This window comes from Melanerpes formicivorus, unplaced genomic scaffold (genome assembly GCF_026170545.1).
Source record: "Melanerpes formicivorus ecotype bairdi unplaced genomic scaffold, bMelFor1.0.p_v2 SCAF_14, whole genome shotgun sequence".
Taxonomy (NCBI): domain Eukaryota; kingdom Metazoa; phylum Chordata; class Aves; order Piciformes; family Picidae; genus Melanerpes; species Melanerpes formicivorus.
The window spans coordinates 1,716,007-1,732,038 of NW_027142366.1; the positions used below are offsets into that span (position 1 = coordinate 1,716,007).

Sequence of the window (16,032 nt, forward strand, 5' to 3'; positions counted from 1 at the left end):
AGCCCAGGTTGTCCAGAGAGGTGGTAGGTGCCTCATCCCTCACAACATTCCAGGTGAGGCTGGCTGGGGCTCTGAGCAACCTGAACACAGAAGGTTTCACCCCAACATGAGGAGAAACTTCTCCACAGTGAGGGTGACAGAGCCCTGGAGCAGGCTGCCCAGAGAGGTTGTGGAGCCTCCTGCTCTGGACACATCCAAAACCCACCTGGAGGCATTCCTGTGCAGCCTGCCCTGGGTGATGCTGCTCTGGCAGGGAGGTTGGACTGGATGATCTCTGGAGCTCCCTTCCAAGCTGTAACGTTCTGTGAGCCTGTGGTGTGCTCTAGCTGCAGGGGTCCCTGCTGACTGGAGTGGGGTTGGAACTGGTGACCTGTGAAGGCCACTTCCAACCTTTCCAACGGTCTGTGATTCCACAGCTCCATGACCAGCAGCAGGTGGTGGCCTCCACGGTGCCAGCACACATGTGGGCAGCGAAGCCTCCTGGCGTGCGCGGCAGCACGACCGCAGCCCAGCACCGCCACGTCTGCAGGGAAACAGAGACCTGGTCAGCAGATTCCAGCAGGTTCAGCTCTGCACGTTTGCCTGCCTCGTTTGTGCACAGAATTAGCCCTCTCCTTTTAATTAGAGCAGGTTAATTAAACCGGCACAAACCCATCTCTTCCCCCTCCCGCAGTACACGTGGCCACCCCGCAGGGCTGGGAGCGGTAAGCACCGTGCCGTGGGGCACTAATGATCCCCACCGCTCACCTCCTCTCCTCGCATCAGTCTGGCTTGCGAAGGAGACCCTCTGGAGAGCACAAAAAGCGCCGTTTCCCCCATTCCAAACGCGTTCGCTGCCTGGCGCACACCTCGCGGCTGCGGCGCTCGCCAGGGCGCAGCCGAAGCTGCCTCGGCTTGGCCGGCAGCAGCACCTAGCGGCCGCGGCTCCGGACCCCGGCAGCGGGCTCTCGGCAGCGGGCTCCGGCTCCCGGCAGCGGGCTCCGGCTCCCGGCAGCGGGCTCCGGCCCCCGGCTCCGCTTCTGAAAAAGCTTCCAGGGATGGATACAGCATCACAGACTCAGAGACCGACTTGGGTGGGATGGAGATTTAAAGGTCATCTAGTCTGACTCCCCTGCAGCCAGCAGGGACATCTGCAACCAGAGCAGGTTGCTCAGTGCCCCAAACAACCTGTCCTGGAATGGCTCCAGGGATGGGGCTTCTACCAACTCTCTGGGCAGCCTTGGCCAGGGTTTCACCACCCTCATTTCTCCATTTTGTCTAGTCTGAATCTTCCTCTTTTAGTTCAAACCATCACCCCTTGTCCTGTCACAACAGACCCTGCAGAAAGGTCTGTCCCCAGCTTGCTGATCAGCCCTTTAAGCACTGAAAGACTACCAGAAGGTCTCCCTGGAGCCTTCTCCAGGCTGAGCAATCTCTCAGCCCGGCCTCACAGGAGAGGGCTTCCAGACCTCCCATCGTTGCTGTGGCCTCCTCTGGCCCTGCTCCAGTAGGTTCGTGTCTGTGCTGTTCTGAGGACTCCAGAGCTGGCCCCAGCGCTGCAGAGCGCAGCCGAGGGGCAGAACCTCCTCCCCCTACCTGCGGCGCCCACTGCTGGGAATCAGCCCAGGACACAGGTGGGTCAGGGCTGGGAGCGCACGGCGCTGCCTCGTGCCCAGCTTTTCACCCACCAGTGCAGAGCCTGCTATCAAAAACAAAAGATAAGGATAACTATGAGGTCGTATTAAGGATAAATATAAAGCCTTAAGAAGAATAAAAGAGGAGAGGGCGCTGGGGCTCAGCAGGCTGGGCGGCAGCTCCGCGGAGCGCCCGTCCTCCGCCTAAGCGTGTCCCCTCCGCCGCCCCGTCCGGCCCCATGGCAACGGCCCCGCGGCCGCGCTCGGCAGCATGGCGGCCGCCGGCAGCCCTGGCGTCTTCCTGCTGGCGGTGAACGGCCAGATCGAGAGCGGGGAGGTGAGCGCGGGCTGGGGAGGTGGGCAGCAAGGTCCCCCGGCACACGGCGGAGCCCAGGCCCCGGCACACGGCGGAGCCCGGGCCCCGGCACACGGCGGAGCCCGGGCCCCGGCACACGGCGGAGCCCGGGCCCCGGCACACGGCGGAGCCCGGGCCCCGGCACACGGCGGAGCCCGGGCCCCGGCACACGGCGGAGCCCGGGCCCCGGCACACGGCGGAGCCCGGGCCCCGGCACACGGCACAGCCCGGGCCCCGGCACACGGCACAGCCCAGGCCCCGGCACACGGCACAGCCCAGGCCCCGGCACACGGCACAGCCCAGGCCCAGGCCCCGGCACAGCCCAGGCCCCGGCACACGGCACAGCCCGGGCCCCGGCACACGGCACAGCCCGGGCCCCGGCACACGGCACAGCCCGGGCCCCGGCACACGGCACAGCCCGGGCCCCGGCACACGGCACAGCCCGGGCCCCGGCACACGGCACAGCCCGGGCCCCGGCACACGGCACAGCCCGGGCCCCGGCACACGGCACAGCCCGGGCCCCGGCACACGGCACAGCCCGGGCCCCGGCACACGGCACAGCCCGGGCCCCGGCACACGGCACAGCCCGGGCCCCGGCACACGGCACAGCCCGGGCCCCGGCACACGGCACAGCCCGGGCCCCGGCACACGGCACAGCCCAGGCCCCGGCACACGGCACAGCCCAGGCCCCGGCACACGGCCGGGCTTCGGCCGCCTCTCCCCTAGCGCAGGCCCGGCGGCGCGGGCGGGCAGGGCCTCAGCCCCCCGAGCCCGGCCCCGGCCTCAGCCCCGGCCCCGGGCAGCGCGGCCCGGCTCTCACTCATAGGATGGAACAATGGAATCGTTTAGCGTAGAAGAGACCTTTCAGATGCCCGGGTCCAGCCCTTCGCCCAGCAGCGCCAGGGCACCACTAAAGCAGCACCTCCGCGGCACCTGCTTGGACACCCCTCCCCGCACGGGGACTGCACCGCTGCCCTGCGCAGCCTGGGACGGGCCTGGACAGCCCCTGCCATGGAGAAATCGTCCCTTATGGCCAGCCTCGACCTCCCCTGGAACAACCTGAAGCCATTTGCTCTTGTCTTGCCACTTGTTACTGGAGAGAAGAGACCACACACCCCCTATACCCGCCCCCCCCCTTGCTCCAGCCTCCTTGCAGGGAGCCGCAGAGCCTTCCTCAGCCTCCTGTTCTTCAAGCTCAACAAACCCACTTCCCTCAGCCCCTCCTCACAAGATTTGTTCTTTAGACCCCTCCCCAGCTTCGTTGCCCTTCTCTGGACATGCTCCAGCACCTCAATGTCCTTGTGGTGAGGGGCCCAGAACAGAACCCAGCACTCAGGGTACAGCCTCACCAGTGCTGAGTGCAGGAGGGACAATCCCTGCCCTCCTCATGCTGGCCACACTGGATCACTGGATCAGCATCCAGGCCAGGATGCCACCTTGGGTACCTGGGCACATGCTGGCTCATATTCAGCCCCCCAGGTCCTTTCCTCCTGAGCAGCCTCCAGCCACTCTGCCCCAAGCCTGCAGCATTGCTGGGCTTGTGACCCAGGTGCAGTTCCCTGCCCTTGGCCTTACTGAATCTCACACAGCTGACCTTGGCCCATGGCTCTAGGCTGGCCAGATCCCCCTGTAGAGCCTCCCTCCCCTCAGGCAGATCAGCAGCTCCACCTAACTTGTCACAGAAGCGTCAGGGCTGGAAGGGAGCTCAAGGCTCAGCCGGTTCCAACCCCTGCCATGGGCAGGGACTCCTCACACACAGCAAGCTGACCTCAATTCCCTCATCCAGCTCACTGATAGAAATGTCAAAGAGAGCTGCCCCTGGTGCTGGGCCCTGGGCAATGCCATTTGTGCCATGGTGGGGCTGTCTGTCTGTCTGTCTGTCCCCTGTTCCCTACCCACACAGCCTCTCCCCCACAGTTCCCTGGCTTCGATGACCTCTACTGCAAGTTCTGCTTCGTCTACGGCCAGGACTGGGTTCCCACAGCGGTGAGGCCTCGTGCTGTGCCCCTGAGCCCCAGCCTGCTGCCAGCCCCCCCAGCAGCACCTGGGGAGCTTAGAGCAGACCCCTGGCTCCTACCACCTTCTGCCCACAGGGCCTGGAGGAGGGCATCTCCCAGATCACCTCCAAGAGCAGCGTGTCGCCCACGACGCTGGTCTGGAACTTCCCCATCGACATCACCTTCAAGAGCACCAACCCCTTTGGCTGTGAGTGCTGGGGGTGCTGAGGGGGCTGGGGGTGCTGAGGGGGCTGGGGGTGCTGGAGGTGCTGAGGGGGCTGGGCCCCAGCTCCCAGCCCCAGCAGCCCTTTCACACTGCCTCCCCCGCAGGGCCGCAGATCGTCGTCAGCGTCTACGGACCAGACTTCTTCGGCCACGACGTGGTCAGAGGCTATGGAGCTGTCCACGTTCCCTTCACCCCTGGAAGGTGAGCTGCCAGCCCAGCCTGCAGCACTGAAACACAGTTGGGATTTACTCTTCCACTCACTGTGCTGATTCAGAAGCAAAACCCCCCAGAAGTGCCCCCACCTGCTTGCCATGTCCTGGTCCCAGGGACAGGGATCTTCTAGCAGCTGGTTATCAGATAGCTCTGTGGTAACCCTGCAGAGAGCTCTGAATCACAGAGCCAACCAGGCTGGAAAAGACCTCAGAGGTCACCAACTCCAACCTATGACCTAATCCCTAACACCTCCTGACAGCTAAACCCTGGCTCCAAGTGCCACATCCAAGCCTTTGTTGAGCACCTCCAGGGATGGGGACTCCACCACCTCCCTGGGCAGCACATCCCAAGGGCCAATTACTCCTCCTGGGAAGAACTTTCTCCTCACCTCCAGCCTGAACCTCCCCTGGCACAGCTTGAGCCTGTGTCCTCTTGTTCTGGTGCTGGTTGCCTGGGAGGAGAGACCAACCCCCAGCTGGCTACAACCTCCCTTCAGGGAGTTGTGGAGAGCAATAAAATCAACACTGAAGTCAATACTGGTGTGGAGGAAGCCCAGGTGTGAAGCACACTACAATCACCTCTGCCCCCCCTCACTCTCAGCCCATCCTAAGCTTTCATTCCACCCCTGGAGATGGAGGAAGCTACTCTGCCTGTGCAGAATGGAGGGAAAGTATTGCACTTTAGGATGCTCAGTGGTCTGATGTGCCTGAAATCCTGCTGCCTTTATAGCCAGAGCTTGCTCCAGCTGTGAAACCTGCCCTGAGTGCCTCCTGTTTGTTTCAGGCATACAAGAACCATTGCTATGTTTGTTCCAGAGTCCACCTCCAGGCTGCAGAAGTTGACAAGGTAACCATGAAAGGCTTTCCTGGTTAGAGTCCTAGCTCACAAAGGTCTCTCACTGGCCCACAGATAGCTTGCATCTAACACAACCTGTATGGAATTAGTTTCTTTGTTGCCTTGGACAAGGGGAAGAAAACCAAAACCAAACAACTTACCTCTGCTCAAAGCAGATCAGCACCAAAGTCCTCAGAGCTCCCTGCTGCAAACAGAAGCTGGGAGTCCCATTCAACCCTCCTTTGGTGTTTTTGGACATGCACTTAACTGGGACAAACCTGCAGAGCAGGGAAGGCCTCCAATGAATTCTCTTCTGTTGTCTTCTCCAAGCTGGTTCACAGGGAGGAGGCCGGAATTCACCGACCCCAGAGTGGTGGCACAGGGGGAAGGCCGAGAAGGTGAGTCCCTGGGAGCTGCTGGCTGCAGGCCTCCCAGCACAGGAGGCCACAGCTCAGCCAGCCCCCCCCTGCTGATAGCCAGAGAGGGGCTGCTCCTGCTGAGAACAGCCCTGCCTGGGGGTGTGAGAGTCAGCAGCTCTCCTCAGCAGCTCCCCTCAGCAGCTCTGTTCACCTCTCGCTCCCCTCAGCAGCTGTGTTCACCTCTCTCCCCTCAGCAGCTCCCCTCAGCAGCTGTGTTCACCTCTCTCCCCTCAGCAGCTCCCCTCAGCAGCTGTGTTCACCTCTCTCCCCTCAGCAGCTCCCCTCAGCAGCTGTGTTCACTTCTCTCTCCCCTCAGCAGCTCTGTCCATCTCTTGCCCCCCTCAGCAGCTCTGTTCATCTCTTGTCCCCCTCAGCAGCTCTGTTCACCTCTCTCCCCTCAGCAGCTCCCCTCAGCAGCTCTGTTCACCTCTCTCTCCCCTCAGCAGCTCCCCTCACCTCTCTCCCCTCAGCAGCTCTGTTCACTTCTCTCTCCCCTCAGCAGCTCTGTTCACCTCTCTCTCCCCTCAGCAGCTCCCCTCACCTCTCTCCCCTCAGCAGCTCTGTTCACTTCTCTCTCCCCTCAGCAGCTCTGTTCACCTCTCTCTCCCCTCAGCAGCTGCACTCACCTCTCTCCCCTCAGCAGCTCCCCTCACCTCTCTCTCCCCTCAGCAGCTCCCCTCACCTCTCTCCCCTCACCTCTCTCTTCCAGTGACGCGGGTGCGCTCCCAGGGCTTTGTGACCATCTCCTTCAACATCATCACCAAGGACCTGAGGAGGCTGGGCTATGAAGTGTGCCCCAGCGATCTGCAGTGCCCAGCCCTGCCACCTGCTGCAGAAGGGATTCCCAAGCACTGAACTCGGGCACCGGAGGGTTGGAGGCTCCCGGAGGAGCGAAGCGGCTTGGGGCTTTTCGTGGCAGAGGGAAGGAAGCCTCTGGCTCAGCTGAGGACAGCTCCACCCCAGAGCACTGCTCCAGAGGAGACACAAGCCCTTGAGAATCAGCCCCTGAGGGTGGTGCTGCCAGGGAGCACACAGGTTGGAGTGGTGTGCAGTCCAGTCAGCACATTTTGCTGCTGCTCACACAAACGCTGCCTGCACCAAACAGTTTTGCAGCAGCCTCTTGTGCTCCTGCTGCACCTGAGGAACCCTCAGCAGTGTAGCAGCTGTGCACTGCCAACCACCAGTGACCCATGGCCCTCAGCACCACATCCCCATGCCCTTCAAACCTCTCTAGGGGATGGGCACTGCACCCCTGCCCTGAGCAGCCTGTGCCAAGCCTTGACAACCCTCTCCATGGAGAAATTGTTCCTCCTGTCCAACCTAACCCTTCCCTGGCACAACTTGTGTGCTGCTGCTTGTTCAGTGAGAGGAGGCCAAGCCTCCCCTGCCTACAGTCTCCTTTCAGGGAGCTGGAGAGAGCCAGGTGCTCTCCCCTCAACCCCATTTCCTCCAGGCTGAACAATCCCAGCTGCCTCAGCCCCTCCCTCTGTATTTGTGCCAGAAGGGATGTTTAACTCCCACATCACCCAAGGCCTGCTGTTCCTACAGGTACAAAGGAGAAGGGAGGGAGTGCTACAGTGCAGTGACTAAGTGCTTTGTCATTTCCATGCTTCATTTTGGACCTGTAACCTCTTGTGTCTGACTGCAGCTGCCAACAGGTGACTCTGAGAATGACTTCATGTGACACCACCCTGACTGTGAGCCACCAAGACCTTGAAACTGTTGACAGCAGTCACACAAGGCTGCAGAGCTGGACAGGGGTGGAACAAAGAGGCTGCTTAGAGATGGTTGTGGTTTCCTGCTGAGCAGAGTGGTTGAATAAAGTCCATCCCTGAGCAGCCAGAGTGAGCACTGGCACCTTGCTGTGAGCACTGGCACCTCTGACACTACCTACACAGCCACAGAGGAGTTTTCATCTCTGACTTGCTTCCCATCATCTTTCTGTTGATCTTCCCCTTCCAGAGAGCTCTTCCACCAGCTGCTTTGGCAACTGCTGTGATCTCCAGACTGAGTCATATTGGAATCCAAATTAATAAGCACTTCCTGCGGGCTCAGAGGGCTTGCAAGGGATTTTGTTTCCTCTTCAAGAGTATTGGGGAAGCAGTTGGCTACATGAGCAGGACTAATGTCTGTGTTTGGAATACCTGAGAGGCAAACATTAGCCCTGCTGGGCTTAAATAACTGCTTTCCCTCAAGCACAGTTACCTGTCCCCATTGCAGCTAGGGCCAAGCTGCCCAGCAGAGTTCCTACTCAGAAGCAGCCTCTTAGGCCCAGACAGTGCCCAAACTCTGCCCACAGGGAATTCATTCACAAGCAGCCCTGCAGCGTGGTGCTGCCTCTGAACTCCTGCTGCAGGCCAGCAGCTGCACACTTAACCACACTGAACTTACCACAGCAGCTCCAGCTCTGCCTGGCCCCAGCAGCAGAGAGCTGCCAAAGGAGCTGAGCAAAGGGTGGGCAAGTTCACCATCAGCCAGCAGTATGCCCTGGGGGCCAGGAAGGCCAATGGCCTCCTGGGGTGTGTTAAGAAGGGAGGGAGCAGCAGGTCAAGGGAGGTTTCCTCCCCCTCTACTCTCACCTACTAAAGGAGTAGGAGTGCTGGGTCCAGTCCTGGGCTCCCCAGTTCCAGAGAGACAGGGAACTGCTGGGGAGAATCCAGGGGAGGCTGAGGGGCCTGGAGCAGCTCTGTGAGGAGCAAAGGCTGAGAGCCCTGGGGCTGAGAGCCTGCAGCAGAGCAGCCCCAGAGGGGATCAGCAAGGCTCAGCAAGAGCTAAAGGCTGGGGGGCAAGAGGCTGGGGCCAGACTCTGCTCAGTGGCACCCAGCAACAGGCCAAGGGGCAATGGGCACCAAGTGGAACCCAGGAGGTTCCACCTGAACAGGAGAAACTTCTTTGGTGTGAGGCTGCTGGAGCAGGCTGCCCAGAGAGGTCTCCTCCTCCTCTGGAGGGACTCCAAACCCCCCCTGGGCATTGTCCCCTGGGCAAGCTGCTGTGGGTGACTCTTAGCAGAGGGGATGCAGTGGATGATCTCCAGAGGTCCCTTCCAACCCTCACCACGCTGGGACTCTGGGAAAGCCACACACATGCATTGGCAGAGCTCCACTGCTCACAGCCCAGCTGCAGGGAGCCTCAGCAGGAAGGGTAAAAACCAAACCAACAGTGAAAGGCAACAGCTTGAGCCCCACAGGACCCCCAGGGCAGGACTGCAGAGCTGTGACCCCAAGCAGGCCCCACACTGCCACCTTAGGGCTTTCTGCCCATCCTCTCTGGGTTCAGCTGGGCTGTGGGGGCAGGGGGTGACTGCTGGGTACCTCAGAGCCTGTTTCAGACCCTCACATCCCTTCCTCAGGGCCTTCAGGACGTTTAGCCTGGGAGTGCCTCTCTGCAGGAGCTTTTTGGCTGGAGGGTTTGCTCCTTACAGAGGGGCAGGTGTGGGGGTGAGGCTTTGGGGAAGCACTTCCCCAGCTCAGTGGCATTCCTTTGCTCCCAGAGGCACTCTCCATCTCTCACAAAGCAGCTCTTCCCCCGGGGGCAGCCTGCCTGCTGCCTTTCCAACGGCTCTGCTTTCAGTCTTTGGTCCTCAGCCTGGCAGAGGGCTTGCAGCTGCTCCAGCCTGGAGAGGATCTCTGCTTTCATGGCAGGACTGGAGGCAGACAGGACCCTGCCAGGGTGGGGGACATCGAGAAGGAAGGGATTTATGACCCTTCAGTGCTCCTTGCAGTTGGTGTTAGAGGTTAGGAGAACCCAGGCTCCAAAGAGCCAAAACCCAACAGCCTGGCTCCAAGTCATTTCCTTTCCCCTGCTCCCCAGGCAGCTGTAACCTCCCTGCTCCTTCAGCACTCAATCATTGCCTCTGTTACTCTGGACTGAAGTTCCCAGCCCCATGTCCCAGTGACAGCAGTGGGGGAGTGCCCCTGGGGCTGCAGATCCTGTGGGGGTTGCTGAAGCCTCTCCTAGGTGGTGAAGTTTCTCATTCACCTCTGAAGTCGAGATGGGCTAGGGGGAAGAACACGAACAGATCTTCCCTCACAACCTGTCCTGAGACAGAATGAGGCTCCCAGGAGCCCAAAGCAGAGCTGCTGGAGGCAGATGAAGCCTGGGAGGTAGCTGGGGACTTTGGAGAAGCCAGCCTCTGCCTTCTTGGTCTGGAGGAGCTTTGGAAGGAGCTGCCCAGGCAGGACCAGCCTCACTTCAAGGGAGAGTTTCCCTGCAGTCTCCATGGAAGCTGACAGGCAGGGCAGGCAACCAAGGACAGGAACTGAACAGCAGCTTGGGAAACAAACCCTCCAGAAACAGAAGCATGGCAGAGCCCCAGGGTGCTTTGGGTCCAACCCCCCAGCAGGGACATCTGCAACCAGAGCAGGCTGCTCCCAGCTCCAGCCAACCTCACCTGGAGTGGCTCCAAGGATGGAGCATCTCCCACCCCTCTGGGTAGCTTGGGCCAGGGTCTCACCACCCTCAGCACAGAATCTCTTCCTCCTCTCCAGCCTGAGTCTCCTCCTTTTAGTTCAAACCATCATCCCTTGAACCCTCACAACAGGCCCTGCCAAAACTCTGTCCCCAACTTTCTCATCAGCTCCTTTAAGTACTGAAAGGCCACCAGGAGCCTTCTGCAGGCTGAACCACCCCAGCTCCCTCAGCCTGGCCTCCCAGCAGAGGGCTTCCAGCCCTGCTGTGGCCTCCTCTGGGGGGGAAAAATAAACACAAATGAAAAATCATCATCTAAAGGAACCCTTTGGCCAGGCCCTCAGGAGCAGTTTAGGAGCTGCTGTCTCCAGCCCCTTCCACAAAAAGCAGCCTCAGCTCCTGCCCTCTCCTGGCAGGTTCAACCCTCAGGAAGATGTTTGGAAGCTATCAGTAACAATCAGCCACAAGGCTGCATGAAGGACAGCAGAATTTCTCCTGCCCCTGCATGGAAGTTGCTTGGTGCAGTGGTGCTGCCTGCCCTGCCCTGCCCCAGAGCAAAGGTGTCCCAAGCTGCCTGGCAGGGAGCAGGACTGAGCTGGAAGTCTGTGAGCTCTACAGAGAGTGCTGGAGAAGAACCAGCTCTGTCCTGAGGCTGCAAGGCTCTGTCACAGCAGCACTGTCACAGCAGCTACAAGTTCTCTCCCTCTGACAATGAGACTCCTGCAGACAGATTCAAGCTGACAGCAACTGCTCCCCAGCAGCAGCCTCAGCTCAGGAACCTCCTGGGAAATACTCCAAAGGGGGAAAAAGGAAACTACCAAACTACAGGAGAGCCACATCTGGAGAGAGCTGGGAGCTCCAGCCTCACCTTTCCCTGGGTTTGTCCCTGCAAGCCTTTGGGCCCTTTGCAAACCAGCCCAGGATGATCTCCTTGTGCCAAGGTCACCAGAGCATCATGCCAGGAGCTATCAGGGGCTAAGCACCTCAGAATCACAGAACTGCTTTGGTTGGAGAAGACCTCTGAGATCATGAAGCCCAACCATCAACCTAACAGCCCTGTGGCCAGGAAGCCATGTCCTGAAGGGCCATGTCCTGAAGGGCCATGTCCACGTTTCTGGAACACCTCCAGGGATGGTGACACCACCTTGGATGTGGGCCTGCAGGGTAAGAGGAGGACAGGACAGCTGGGGTGGCAGAGGGAGGCCACAGAAAGAGCAGCAGCAGTGGTGACAGAGCCAGGCATGCACCAGCATCTGGAGGCTATCAGGCCCCACCAGCACCCAGAGCCACCTTCCCCTGGGCCTCTTCCCTTAAACCTGGCAGTGACAGTGGGTGGCACCAAGCAGCAGCTGGCTGAGCAGCTGGCTGCAGCAGAGTGCCCACAGGACATCTCCAGCTGGCCCTCAAACATGCTGAAGGAACCAAAGCTCCCCAGTGAGAGCATCACCAACCCCCTGCAGCCAGCCCCCAGCCCAGCTGCAGACTCCAGGCCCAGGCACACAAGGCTGTGCCAGCAGCAGGGCTGCAGCAGCCACAGCCATGCAAACCTCCCAGCTGGAACACAGCAAAGAGCTGAGCAAAGGCCACTCAGCCTGCAGCCCTGGCAAGGACTTTCAGCCCCTTTGATCCTCCCCCTGCTCACCCCCAGGGTGTCTGCTGCAGAGGGCATCCCCAAGGGTTTTCCCCCAGCTGGGCAGTCCTCTCTGGGAGGCCAAGGTGGGTGAGCTCAAACCTTGAGAGCTGAGGCACCCAGGGGTGACTGCAAAGCCAGACACAACCTCCACTGCTGGCACACAGGCACTAGAACTGACCCACACAGGCCCAGCTCCCCCCAGCACCCTCCTCTGCAGCACAGCAGGCTGTGGAACACAAGTGGTTGGTTAGGACAAAGCTCCAGTGCCTGGCCATCTGCAGGGCACTGTTAGAAACCATCCTTTGGCCACCAAACCCAGGCCTCAGCCCCCCAGGGGGGAGGCTGCAGGGAAGCAAGGGGGCAGCACAACCTGCTTTCGTGTCAGGGTGCAAGTGCTTCAGCTTCTTGTCCTTCAGAGAGAAGATCACCAGAAGCATCTCACTGCTGTAGGCTTCTATTTTTATGCCTCTATTCAGGCCAAGATATTTAAGTCCCCAAATTCACCTCAGAGAATATCACCACACTGAGTGCCAGACTTGCTAATGAAGACATTAAGAAAGCAAGAAAGAAAAACCAAATCCAGCCTGCTGCTGTCACCCAAGACAACCCCAGCCAGCCCACGGCCTCCTGGGCCATCTGTGCTGCTACACCAAGGCAGAACTGCCTCCCCTCAGCTCAGCTAAACCACCAGATCTCACTGCTCACCCAAAAAGCCCTGCAAGAACAACGTGGACTCCACTGCCTGACTCCCCCAGGGTCCAGGTTTCCACTGCAGGAGGGCACAAGGATGGTGTCTAATGATTTACCACCTCAGGGAGCCCCACTGTGCTCCCTGGGAGGCACCCAGGGAGCCCTGGGCTGATCCCAGTCGGGGAAGCATTGCCAGAGCCCCAGCTCGAGCTGCCCACAGCCTTGTCTCCCAGGAAGGCCTGAGCTGCAGCACTCAGCTCAGCACAGAGAGAGGCTCAGCAGAAGTGCTCTGGCAGCAGCGGTGCGGACCAGGGCAAGCCCCGAGGCAGCTTTGGCTACACAGCTCTCCTCCTCCCCCCGAGCAGGCAGATGCCACCTCGCTGCAGAGCAGAGGCAGAGGGAGCCCAGGATGGGGGAGAGCAGCCTGCCCAAGGGCAGAGGAAGGCTCAGCCACAGACAGCTTTCTCACGCCGGGTTTGTCAGCTCAGGCTCCCTCCAGCAGCAGCCTGCAGCAGCGGCTCCGAATCCCCACAAGGGCTTCCACCGAGCCCCTCCCCAGAGCCTTCCTGTCGCCAGCAGCTTTGTTTTGCTAAAAGCTGCGAGTTCAAGAGGCCCAAAGTAAACAAGGAAGCAGTGACCACACAGCGCAGGAGAGTGGCCAGAGGAGCACGAACACCACCCTCTGCAGAGGCCTCCCTCCGCGGAGAGAGGCACAAGGAGCAGCAGGGCTGTGGGCTGGCACCCCGGCCACAGGAGGCTCTGCTGCCTTCCTCACCGGCCAGGACACAGAAGCAAAGCAAAGCAAAGACCTGAGCAGAGGCAGCCTCACGCTGAGGGAAACTCAGGAGGGCTGCTGGGGTGCTAGGTCGGTGCTAGAGCCCCAGCCAGCTCCATACCACAGACATGAAAACAAAACAGAAGCTTTTCCCTTTCCCCCCGTCATGGCCAACCTTCCCAGCACCTCTGCACTTCCAGCAGTAAGGAATTGAGTGTTTGATTAGTGATCAGCCTGATTGGCAGCACACCACAGCTACAGGAAACCTGGAGGGCTTCTGGAGAGGTGGCTCTCGAAATAGCCTGCTAATGAAGCACCCTCCAGCCTGAGCCATCCCAAATTAGAAGCTGAAATGACATCCCAGCTGGAGGCAGGCCACTGTCACCTCATCTGAGCCATGGGCAAGGCTGAGCTGCTGCAAGGAGGGGAGGGCAGGACTCCCCAAGTCAGCCTTGTCACAGCTCCCCAACCCTTCTTCCATGAGCCCCAGCTTTCAGAATCCCCAGACTCCTGCCTGGCCTGAAATGCTGCAGCCTCCACCAAGCCAGTGCTCACTCAGCCCTCCAACAGCCCTGTTTGAAAGGGAATGTGGGGTGAAGGAGCAACTCAGTCACCTAAAGCACAAGCAGACTGGCTTTTGACCCAGGCAGTGCTTGGGCATCCCTCTGAAAGTGCTCCTTGAAGGGGAGTGTGGTTTAAAGAAGTGATTCAGCCACCTGCAACACAACAAGTCTCCATTTTTATTGAGTTAGTTAAGGTCTGAACTGATTCTCATTTCAGTGGTCTGTAAGAAACTCTCTTTTCTCACCACAGGAGCAGACCTGCCCTGGGAAGTGATGAAGGCATCCAAGAGCTCACATTGACAAGGTACACAAAGCATTACTCTCAGCAAGGGGTCAGGTTTCTCCTAGGCCCTTCATTCAGCACAAACCTCCCATCACCTCAACCCAGCAGCTGCCTGGAGGACTGCAGCCAGCAGGGCAGCCAAGAGCTCCCCCCCAGAGGCTCAGAGACACTGCACAAGAGGCTGGAAAAAGCAACAAGGCTGGAAGAGAGAAGCAATACACTTTTAATTCTGACCAGGCACCTACAAACCCTTTTTGTCTTTCCACTGTTCTGATGGCATTTACTCAACAGCACATCTGTGACACTGCTTGGGGAGAGAGGAACATGAGAATAAGAAAGTAAAGAGAGAGAGGGAGAGAGACACAGATACAGACATTATGATACAATAGTACAAATGCTAAGTTATTTATACAGGAGATAATGCCAGCAAGTCAGCACAAGGTCATAAACAGCAGCCAGCTCCCAGCAGGCTGAAGGAAACCAAAACACCAAACCAAAACCAGAGCAGTTTGGTGACTTCTATCAGCTGTAACACTTTGGGGTGGGGGGAGGGGAAGGAAGCCAGGCTGGTGAGATTCTGCTGTGGGAAACACAGACCAAAACTGAAGAGGAAAGGAACTCATCCATCCATCCACCCATCCATATCCATCCACCCACTGTCCCCCCCCAAACATGGGCACTGTTCACACAGGCAGCACAGAACAGCCACAGAAGGGGCAGCTGGAGAGCAAGAGTTGGCTCAGCACCAGCACCTCCACAGCCCACCACACCTCTCCTTCCCTGGCCCCCTCCATGCAGTTTAAGCTAACTCCATCTAACACTGAATAAATACCAGAGCTTGCTTGGGGTGGAAAATGAAGCCCAAGGGTGGCTGGGGTGGGCTGGGGTTGGGTTTCTTCATTCACTCACTCATTCATTTACTATTCTTTCTTTTAAACTCTTTGTACAAAATACTTAAACCCTTTCATCTTTGGTCAATCTGACCAGTAAGGCTCCTGCAGGGTGCTGAACAAGCAAAGCCCAAAAGCACTTTTTAAGGTCTGCAAGTGGGAAAAGAAAGGGAAATGGGGTTGGAGAAATGCAGCAGAGCAGATGTGGGGATGTGCAGGGGTCCCCTGGGTGAGATGAGGCAGGAGGGCAAGGAGGGGAGGAGGAAGAAATATCCTGGAGAGCAGTTAAATTGTCATGGAAAACAGGGTGACCATGCTGGGTGCAACTGGAGCTTCACCTGGCTGGGACAGCCACCAAGGTCACTGTCACAGCAACCCCATGCTGACCATGCTGGGTGCAACTGGAGCTTCACCTGGCTGGGACAGCCACCAAGGTCACAGCAACCCCATGCTGACCATGCTGGGTGCAACTGGAGCTTCACCTGGCTGGGACAGCCACCACTGTCCCTGTCACAGCAACCCCATGCTGACCATGCTGGGTACAACTGGAGCTTCACCTGGCTGGGACAGCCACCAAGGTCACTGTCACAGCAACCCCATGCTGACCACTGACCATGCTGGGTGCAACTGGAGCTTCACCTGGCCACTGCTCAGAGTCACTCTCACAGCACCCCACACTGACCACTGAGCCTGACTGTCCTGGGCACAACTGAAGCTTCACCCAGCCAGAATATCCAGCAGTGCTCAGCACCACTGTCACAGCACCCCACCCCCAGGTGACACTGGAGCTGTGCGTGTCCCCAGCCCTGCAACCCAGCAGATTCACCAAACTGGCTCCCACCACGACCCCCCATCAGGCTGGGGGGCCCAGCAGAGTCAGTCCTTGGCCTAAGGCTGCAGAGCCCCCTGGTGTGGGCTGGCCATGGTTTATGGTGTGATCTGTGTCCCTCCACACCTCTGTGTCACCTATCAGTATCCCAGCTCTTGGGGCAGCAGCTGGGGAAAAGCAAGGATTTGCCATTCAGTGGTTTCCCAGAGCACACATCTACCAATTCATGGTGACAGATGGGGACTCAACTGGAGAGGACTTCCTCACGTTCAACTCCTACTACCAGCCCCACTCTTGCCTCCAAA

General features: G+C 59.2%; 1 protein-coding gene across 1 annotated transcript; it reads left to right on the forward strand.

Moving 5' to 3' along the window:
• The first annotated feature begins 1,660 nt into the window (after nucleotides 1–1,660).
• Nucleotides 1,661–7,501, forward strand: B9D1 (B9 domain containing 1). The gene is made up of 7 exons (XM_068146524.1): nucleotides 1,661–1,950; nucleotides 3,886–3,954; nucleotides 4,062–4,173; nucleotides 4,296–4,392; nucleotides 5,188–5,250; nucleotides 5,569–5,636; nucleotides 6,367–7,501. The coding sequence occupies exons 1-7, from the start codon at nucleotides 1,885–1,887 to the stop codon at nucleotides 6,510–6,512; spliced, it is 621 nt and encodes a 206-aa protein (XP_068002625.1). The 5' UTR covers nucleotides 1,661–1,884; the 3' UTR covers nucleotides 6,513–7,501.
• Nucleotides 7,502–16,032: the final 8,531 nt, after the last annotated feature.

Excerpts from the sequence above, each read along its gene's own strand:
- B9D1 (XM_068146524.1), top strand. The coding sequence starts at position 1,885 with ATGGCGGCCGCCGGCAGCCCTGGCGTCTTCCTGCTGGCGGTGAACGGC. Across the intron at positions 1,951-3,885 it reads GCCAGATCGAGAGCGGGGAG|TTCCCTGGCTTCGATGACCT; the intron begins GTGAGCGCGGGC and ends TCTCCCCCACAG. Across the intron at positions 5,637-6,366 it reads ACAGGGGGAAGGCCGAGAAG|TGACGCGGGTGCGCTCCCAG; the intron begins GTGAGTCCCTGG and ends TCTCTCTTCCAG.